Source organism: Meleagris gallopavo, chromosome 20, assembly GCF_000146605.3.
Source record: "Meleagris gallopavo isolate NT-WF06-2002-E0010 breed Aviagen turkey brand Nicholas breeding stock chromosome 20, Turkey_5.1, whole genome shotgun sequence".
NCBI lineage: Eukaryota > Metazoa > Chordata > Aves > Galliformes > Phasianidae > Meleagris > Meleagris gallopavo.
Genome location: NC_015030.2, coordinates 2,072,521 through 2,081,316, shown reverse-complemented (window position 1 = coordinate 2,081,316; position 8,796 = coordinate 2,072,521). Strand labels below are relative to the sequence as shown.

Sequence of the window (8,796 nt, the reverse complement as noted above, 5' to 3'; positions counted from 1 at the left end):
GCCCTTACAGCTGTGGACTTCTGTGCCTTATATTGTGCATCTCTGCACTCATGGACCTTCGTGCATTTACAACACACGCCACTGCACGACGCAGCACCCAGCTCTGCCATCTGCAACTCTGCACGGCTCAGTTCTGTGCTGCGCGCCCCGCACATCCGTACCCCACACCGCACTTGGCCGCTGTGCAACTCTGCACCGCACACTGTGCACCTGCGTACCTTTGCACTTCTGCACTGCGCCCCACGTGCCGTGCACCATGCTATCTGTGCACTGCGCATCTTACACCATAAAGCGCACACCGCTTCGTCGCGCACCTCGGCAGCAGAGCGCTATGCGCCTGCGCGCACTTTTACGCCCCCCCTCCACCCCCGCCCCCTCGCACGGGACGCTCGCGCCGGCGTGGATTGAGCCTCGGCAGCCGCCTTCGTCACGTGACACAGAGGAGACGCGGCCACTTCCGGGCGGTAGCGGCACTTCCGGGAGGTAGCGGCACTTCCGGGTGACTGTGATGGCTCCGGACCCCTGGTGAGGGCCGGCTGGGGCGGGGGCTGGGCTGGGCTGGGCTGTGGGGGCTGGGAGCGGGCTCGGGCTGTGGGGCCGAGATTTTGGGCCGAGGCTCCGGGTTTTATCTGGCGGCGGTTCCAGGCCCCGCTGCGCTGACGCCGTTCCCCCTCCCGTCCCTCAGGCTCTCGCAGTACGACGCCGCCTGCCAGCTGGCCCAGGAGGTGGCCGAGCGGATCCAGGAGCGCAGCCGGCACCGGCGCAACGGGGAGAGCTCGGCCAAGGTACGGCGCGGGGCCCAGCTCGGCCTGGGGGCCCTTCTTTCTGGCGGAGCTGTAATAGGACGCGAGATGGCCTCTGTGCTGCCAGCTGTTGCCACAGAGTCGCGTTTTGGAAATGATTTCTTTGAAGCATTGAAGCGTTGCTTTGAGGAACGCTGCGTGGACTTTGCGCAACGATCGGTGCTTCTGTCGAGGGACTCGAATTTGGCATGAATTGAAAAGAGGCTTTGGGTGTTTTCTCCAGCTGCAACGCCTGACGGTGACGATTGAACTCTATTTTCAAAAGGAAGGCGTTTCTGTGTTTAAACTGCTGTGCTGGAGCAGTAGGAGGCTGGCAGTAAGAGTGCTGCTTAATTGTGCTGTGTTTATAGAGGACAAAGTTCTTTGGTTTGAGTCGTTGTGGTCTGTGATGTTCCAGGAAAACAACAAAAAAAAGCACACACAAGTTGTGTTGGTGCTGCTTGAAGCCTTTCTGGTAGCGCAGCTCCTCCGGGTTCTGTGTTGTGGAAACATTATGCTTATTTCTTCACAACATCATTCCTTCCATGCCCGGTGTTTTCCGAGTGCAGTTTCACTTAATCCATTAGCAGTTAAAGGTGAATATTTGGCCGTGTTTGGTTCAACTGCAAACAAGTGTCCCACAATGAGGGGTTGTTTTCATAACAGAAACGCACGTCGAGAAATTCACGGCTGAGCAGTGCTGCATTCCATGACAGCTGAGTGCTTCTACAGCGTGAAAGCGTGTGCAGCATTTGCCTGGCAGGGAGAACGTGACCAAGCTCTTATTTTTATCCTGTTTTGCCATTAGCATGGCTAAAAAAAGCCCCGTTGCTAATTGCTAAGTAGACATCAAGCATAAAATTTGAAAAGGGGAAGAGAAACCTGTATGGAATGATTCCAAGGCAGCTCTTACGATCTGGATCTGTGACCTCTGCTCAGTTGAGCTGATCTCAAAACTTCTTTTCTTTTTCTTTTTTTGTATCTTTAATGGAAGTGGAATCAGGCTGCCCAGAGAGGCTGTGGATGTCCCATCCCTAGAGGTGTTCAAGGCCAGGTTGGATGGGGCCCTGGGCAACCTGGTCTGGTATTAAATGTGGAGGTGGTGGCCCTGCCTGTGGCAGGGGGTTGTAGATTCATCATCCTTGAGGCCCCTTCCAACCCTGGCCATTCTATGGAATCATTTGTAGCACAGTTTCTAGCCAGAGTAGCAGCAATCTGTGTGCTGGATGGCATTCTTGGACGCATATACTTTTGTTGTGCTCATTAAATGCAGCATTCTCCAACTGCATATGAGTGCAGGAAATGAAGATGTGAAATGAAAAGATGTTTCATTAGCATATTGCAGAGCTAAAGGGTGTGCTGCACACTGAATTTCTTGAAAGCACTCATGCCCCATTGTGGCTTTGGGAATGCTGCATTAGTGCCTGGCTGTGTTTGAGTGTGGGTTTTGTAGCTGTCGGGTTGTGCACTCTCAAAGTGCACCAGTGTGGCTGTGCATTTTGTCTCTGTTTGGAGATGGTGGAGAGCAAGTCCCAGTGAGCCCGAGCCACTGAGTGTTCTAATGGAGTCCAGGGCTTTTGCTCGAGCTGCTCCATTGCTGTGCTGATGCCTTTCTCTGTAGGCATTGCCCAAGACAATGCTGGGAAGGAGTGGAGAAAAGAGGAGGAGGGTTCCCAGAAATCTCAGCTTGCTCAGAGCAGGGAAAAATGCAAACAGCTTAACTGCACTTCTAGTAGGAACAGATGCACCCCAGCCTTGGGCAGGGAGATGGGCAGGTGTCATAGATGGTGCTGAGAGGTGTCACTGGGGGAAGCTGAATGTCTGTGGGATCCTGAAAGTCTGGAAGAACTCAGCGGAGGGAATATCTGAACCTGTAGTCAGCTTCCCTCCCTCGTGGGAGCTGGGAAAGAAACCCAGTGGCAGCAGGAGCTGGCGCCTTTATTTGTGTTGGAGATCAGAGGAAAGGACTGGAAAATGAGCTGGAAAATATTAAAATGTGCTGAAATACTTTGCCCATATAAAGGAATCTGTTTAGAAAGACTTGAAAGAAAGCTCTCATCAATGCATGAGAAGTGTTTGTGAAACTAGTTCTACTTATCTTGTGTTGTAAGCATCTAAAATAATTAGCTGTGATGTTCTCTTTGGGGCTTTGAGGTGGGCTGGTTCAGTATAGGGTCCTTCCCACCAGTGTAGCTGAAAGTAAATGCATTGTTACCTGCATGCAATAGCATTTAATGTGATACAAATACAGTTCAGACAAAGAATCTCTTTCTTTCCCTGCAGCTCAATGTGATTATCAGATCGTCACTGCAGAATCTCAAAGAGAAGATTGATCAGCTGAAGGACTCCCTGCTCCGGGCTGTGTCAACGCACCAGATGTATCTGCACAAACAGCATCTCATTGCTCTTGCTGTATTGTAGGAGAGGGTCTGAAAACATGCTGTAATTGCAAGGAGGCTCTTTTTTCTTGTTTAATTTTGGGACAGTTTTTTTTCACTTGAATTTTGTCAGTGATGATGGGTAATATTTTTATGGCAGCTGCATTATGGAAAGGGTTGAGAGCCTGGGCACCTCTGGTGTAGCAGGCACAGGGCTGGCTCGGTTGCTCTGAATCATTGCAGGCAGCTGCTGATGGCACAGCTCTCTCATGAGCCACGTTCACCCACCTAGCAGAGAACCCACTCTGCTGTTATTTTCTCTTGGCTTTGGTGTTGGCTGACTTTAGTCCTGGAGGGGTGAAGCCATGTTTGGGCTGTGGGCAGGGAAGTGCCAGCCCCAACGTGCATTGGCAGAAGGAGCAAAGCATCTGCAAAACATTGTTGATATGCCTTAAAATATATCTTACGAATCCCAGGCTTCTTTTATAGCAGCGCTGCCCCGTGGCCTGGCTTGGATTTGCTCTTCTTGTTACGTGGTGAGGTGTAGGGATTTGGAAGCACATCCATCCCCCCCAGAGGTGTGTCTAGTGATTGAATGGATGGATGTTTAATTTCAAGCTTACTGTAGAAGAAATCCTTTCAAAGCGTGAGGCCTCTGAATGCTGAGCTATGGCCCTGGGTAAAACTTTCACATCAAGGGAGTGCTTCAGGGCAAATGAATGCTACTGCTGTGGCAGATAACGTACAGAAATCAGCATGGCTACTGCATCATCTGTGCAGCAGTGCTTGGAAGACAGGTAGCAGTCCTTTGGAATGTCTCTAAGATGAATTAAAATAAGTGTGTCACCTGTCAGAACTGCAGAGCTTTGGGCATCTTCTGTTTCAGACATGCTGAACAAATTGTTTTCCTTCCGTCCCAGTCGCTCTCAGGGTGTCCCATTGATGAACTGCAAATGGAAACAACTGCTTGAAGAAAACTGTTGGTGTTTTACTGATGATTTAGTGGGGAGCTGCTCACCTGGGTTGTGTATGAGCCTCAGCTCCTGGCAAATAAGATGTGCTGTGCCCTACTGACCTCAGAGCTCTGTTCTTTTGGAGTCTGCCCAGATTCAATCACAACAGGATAGGGCTAACCCTTCCCTGAGCACACTGCTGTGTGCTGCCAGTGTTACAGAGCCAATCTGCTGCAGAGCACTTCTGAGTAGTAACTGACAGGAGAATTATGGTGGAGGTAGAATTTGTAACTTGGCAGTAAAGAGCCTCTGGGTTTTACTGGTTGCATTGAGATGATGACCAGGAGATCACTCTGCAGTCACTGTGTGAATCCTAGTCTTTGAAATGTATGGTTGTTGAAGTGTTCTGAATGAAAGTAGGTCATTGAGGGACCTGGCCCATTCTTCTGTTAGGTGCTACAGCCTTTCTTACAGCTACAGTTGCTCTTGTTATTTTCTTGATCAGGAGATCTGATTTATTTTAAGAACGTATAGCAGGTTTTATTTTATACTCAACTTTTAAGATTTTCAGTGCTTTGAAATGTGCTCCTTAACCGAGTCGATTAGCACCCAGCTGGAGGGAGACAGGAGGCAGAACTTGGTGGATGACCTTCTCACACGACAGAAGCAACTTCAGGCATCTTACAAGAACGAGGGCACAGAACCAGATGTGATCAGGTATGATGCTGCTGTCTTCATGAGCGGTGTGACTTGTGCTTTGGGGTTGTCTGAAGGTGATGTTAAATGCATCCATAGAATTAATTTACCTCTACCTGTATCCAAGCGCACTTTGATTTGCTTAGAAATCGTGTACTTTATTTTAATGAGAATGTCATTAATGTTTTCCAGAGCTGGGGGAAGAAGGGATTGGAGAGTTACTTGGAGATGATAGCTGCCCATGATCTGGCAGAGCCAGTCACAGAGCTGGCCTGAAGGGTGCCACGGCCTGTGGGCTATGGTGAATTGTTGGAAGGAAAGCTGTCAGGATGGGGCTTAAACTTCTGAATATCAAAAGCTTGTCTTTGAGTGGAAAGGGCAGTCTGAGTTACTTTCATACATCATGTGAGCTCCATCATGGCTGGGAAAAAATAATCATGGCTGATAGTGGTCATCCTTAATGTGTTCTGAGAAATAATCCATCCCTGGCCATCTCTGTCTGATCAGGAAGAAAGGGAGAGCTTTCCCTTGAAGAGTGAGATCTGGGCCTCTTGCCCAAGGTAACTGCTAGCATCCTGCACGTCAGCATAGGTGGGAGCTTTGCAGGTGCTGTGTGTTATAACATGCCGCGTTAGGCACAGACTTGATATGTCCTTAGAGCTGTCCACAAGGCATCTTTTAAGGCAGGTTGCAGGCCTGTAAATGAGTATTTGCTGCGCACAGCTTTACTGCTGAGTCCTTGGGAGCTACAGCCTTGCTAAGGAGCTGCTTGCAGCTACTGTACATCTAAGAGCTTATGCACCTCACTGAAATACCAAGAAATGCTTGCTGAGCAGCATAGCAGAGAGATGCCTGTGAGTTTGTTACAGTTCCATGTCTTTTCACACTTGAGTTAGTATCACCTCTTGTTCCTATTTCTGTCCTATGTTTTCAGTGCCATCCCACTGGTCAAGAGGTACCCTAGGTTCAGCCTGCAGCTGTTCTGTGTTCACCTCAGCTGTGTCCCTGCCTCCCCATCGGCACAAACTGATTTTTCTCTAAGGTTCCTTTTTTCCTCTGAAATGTGTTTCATTTGCCAGCTGAATTACCTGCTGGTAGAAGGGGAGGAGAAAAGTGGTGGCAATTAATAATTGTGGTTCCTTAACTGGTAGCTGGGCTAGAGGCAACCAAATGCAGCTGTCATTTCCTTCTTCCTTTGCAGGCTGCTGGGTGCCAGATCTGCAATCTTGACACAGTGTTAGGGCTCTAGTACATCAGAACTGTGGTGTGTGTCAGGGACAACTTCAGAAGCATCTTTCTGACTCACTGCTTCATGTGCTTTGATCTCTGTTAGCCTCAAGCTGGCATTCATGGAAAAAAAAAATTAAATGCCTCTATTAAAACAAAACAAAAAAAAGCCTGGCTTGCCACTGTGCTGACTCCATGTGTGTGATGCCTTGTGTGCTGCTGTTCTGGCTAGATTTCAGAGCAGAGAGCTGCACTTATCTCCCTAAGTTTTCCTTAGGTAATTCAGGTAATTCAGGTAATGCTCTGTCCTTCAGAGCAGTGCAGGACAGAAGCAGAGCTGCAGTCTGCGTTTGCAGCACTTGCTGTCTTCCCATCATCAATTAAACTACTTGAGCACAGCCTGTACATGGCAACGCCGTTTCCAAGCAATACTTTTTAAAAAATGTACATACTTCTTAGGGAGTTGTTCCTGAAACACAGCTGTTTGGGCCCATACCCTTTGTTGCTTTTTAGCCCCGTCCTTCTGAAAAAAACAGAGATGCTATGATGCTGTTCTAGGGCAAAAATTGGGGTGCCAGGATGAGTGTCGTGCCTGACTTAAACTGCAAGGAAGATGTTTCTCTAGCCTGTTTGCACGTCAGAGCAGGCATAGGAATTGCTCAGTTTCCCTGATCTGTGATTTTGTTTCTCTTGCGTGTTGCTGTAGAAGAATGTGTACATGCACAGCCAGTAATGTGGTATAGGGCTGCCTTCTGCTGCGCTGGTTCTTCCACACTGTGTTCTGCCCGGCTGGGATGTTACAGTTTGTCAGCTTTGTGTGGCTGACACCTGCTGCAGGGGTGAAACTGTAGGCTTCAATCTCATCCGCTCTTTGTTCTGCGGCCTTGACTTCCCCTGCAGTGTGGTGCCAAGCTGCCTGGTACATCAGCGATAGCTTTAATGTCCAACGCTGAGTCAACTGGAGCCTTAAAATAGCAGCTAGGCACTGCTTTGTAGGACCTGGTGATGCCAGGAAGCTGGGGCCTGCTCTGACCGGTATGTGAGTGAGTGTGGCTGCCTGAAAACTGGCCTGGAGTGAGAGGAGCCCATCCGTGCTGTGGCAGAGGGCCAAGGCTGGACCTAGAGCTGCCCTCGCATGGGGTACTGAGGCTGACAGGAAGAAAGTATCAAAATCCCATGATAATTTCATGCTCCATTAGGAATGATCAGAGAAACCAGTAATTTCCAGCAGAAGATAACATCAGAGACAGTGCTTATTTTCTTGTGTTGCAAGGCTTAAAGTTTAATAGTTCTCTTTAAAAGGGACAAAACCCTGCCAACTCCTCGCTGGCTGGTGAATTCACACCCCTTCCATGCTCTCCCTTGCAGCTCTTGCTCTCCATTGCACAGACAGAGGTGCAGCCAGTGCCTGCTCCGACCTTCCTTACTTGGAACTGGCTGCATGTTGTGTGTGCAGAGGAGATGGAGATGGGTGCCTTCCTCACCAACCTGCTGTTTCTGGGGCCAGAAGACAGCGCTGCTTGCTGGGGTTCAGCTGCTGTTTATAGCACTGAGTTGCTCTGAAGCTGTTAAGACTTGTGGAGCAACCTGCTGTGGGTTTAGTAGGTTGGAAAGGCCACTCTTCAGTGTGCCTGGAGTCTCAAAGTCAGCTTTACCCGCCGCATTAGAAAAATCAGCACACGTTGTTTGATTAATTTCTAGCAGTGACACTTTTCTCTGCTTTTGTATTGGTTTTCTGTATCTAATCCATCTCTGATGTGACAGCACGCATTTTCAGAAGTCTTTTTCTTTCCAGCAGTCATTCCTTTCATTAACCTTCTTGCACCACTGATCACATATTTATTGTCCCCACGGCCTGTAATTGTGAAGGTTTTGCTAGAATTAATCTTCGTTTATATTTGGTCACCATTCAGTGAGTTTTACATCCTTTGAAAACTGCTGTAAAGCTATTTCTGATTGTGAAGTACAGTGGCCTTAATGCTCTTGGTATTTATCCTAACTGACAACTTGGGCCGGAACACAGGGCAGGACACTACATTACTTTGGTATAACATTAGTTTACCTTCCGGCGTTGTCGGCCTTAATTAAGATGCAACTGGAATTTTCCAGGGGAAAGATTATGCTGTTTACGTGACTCCGCCTGTTTAGGGTTACTTAAGTGTTCTATAATTGGCAATTCCAGTATCTTCTCCCCTGCGTTTGCCTAGGAAAGACATCTGTGCAGGTTGTTAAAAGAGAGACTTAAATGAAGCAGAAACAGCTGTGTTGTTCCTCCTGTCTCCCCCAGTAGTCAGCCTGTAGGAGTGGGTGCAGCTCACACTGCATCAATACGCAGTGTGCACTTAAACAGCCTGTCTGGACTTTGTGCTGAGTTTTCCAGAAAACTTGAGATAGCTGTGAGACATGAAGCACCACGTGTGATTGCTGCATAGGGAATGTTTAGAAGGGCCTGGATTTTTTTCGTAATGTGTGTTAGCATTTTTTCCTATAAAAATCCCTTTCTGACGAATGTATGGTACTGAGGACAGTAATAAGAAAAATTTGTCGTTGTTTAACTGTCTCTAAAATTATACCAAGATCGCTGTTGGTCTGCCAACGCCAAGCCGTGCTCAGCACCGCAGTGGGTGCCGGCCTAGCGCCGCCTCTTGGGGGACGGGGGCAAATCCGGGGGGCAGCTGCTGGCCCTCCTCTTCGGGGGGCGTCGGGGCCCCCCAGGCGAGCGGTCCGTGCCCTGGGCGGAGGGGCCCGCTGCCGCCGCCT

At 48.9% G+C, this 8,796-nt stretch overlaps 1 protein-coding gene across 6 annotated transcripts in view; it reads left to right on the top strand.

Moving 5' to 3' along the window:
- Positions 1-425: 425 nt before the first annotated feature.
- STX8 (syntaxin 8) overlaps positions 426-8,796 on the top strand; it is a 77,357-nt gene continuing 68,986 nt past the window's right edge. For 5 of the 6 annotated variants that reach the window (XM_010721235.3, XM_019621628.2, XM_019621627.2 and 2 more), the window contains exons 1-4: positions 430-525; positions 686-785; positions 3,066-3,160; positions 4,720-4,830. In XM_010721235.3, coding sequence (XP_010719537.1) covers positions 509-525; positions 686-785; positions 3,066-3,160; positions 4,720-4,830 — 323 coding nt within the window. In that variant the 5' untranslated portion in view covers positions 430-508. Of the gene's footprint in view, positions 526-685; positions 786-3,065; positions 3,161-4,719; positions 4,831-7,404; positions 8,570-8,796 lie in introns of those variants that run through there. The other variant, XM_019621630.2, reaches the window with a different exon arrangement.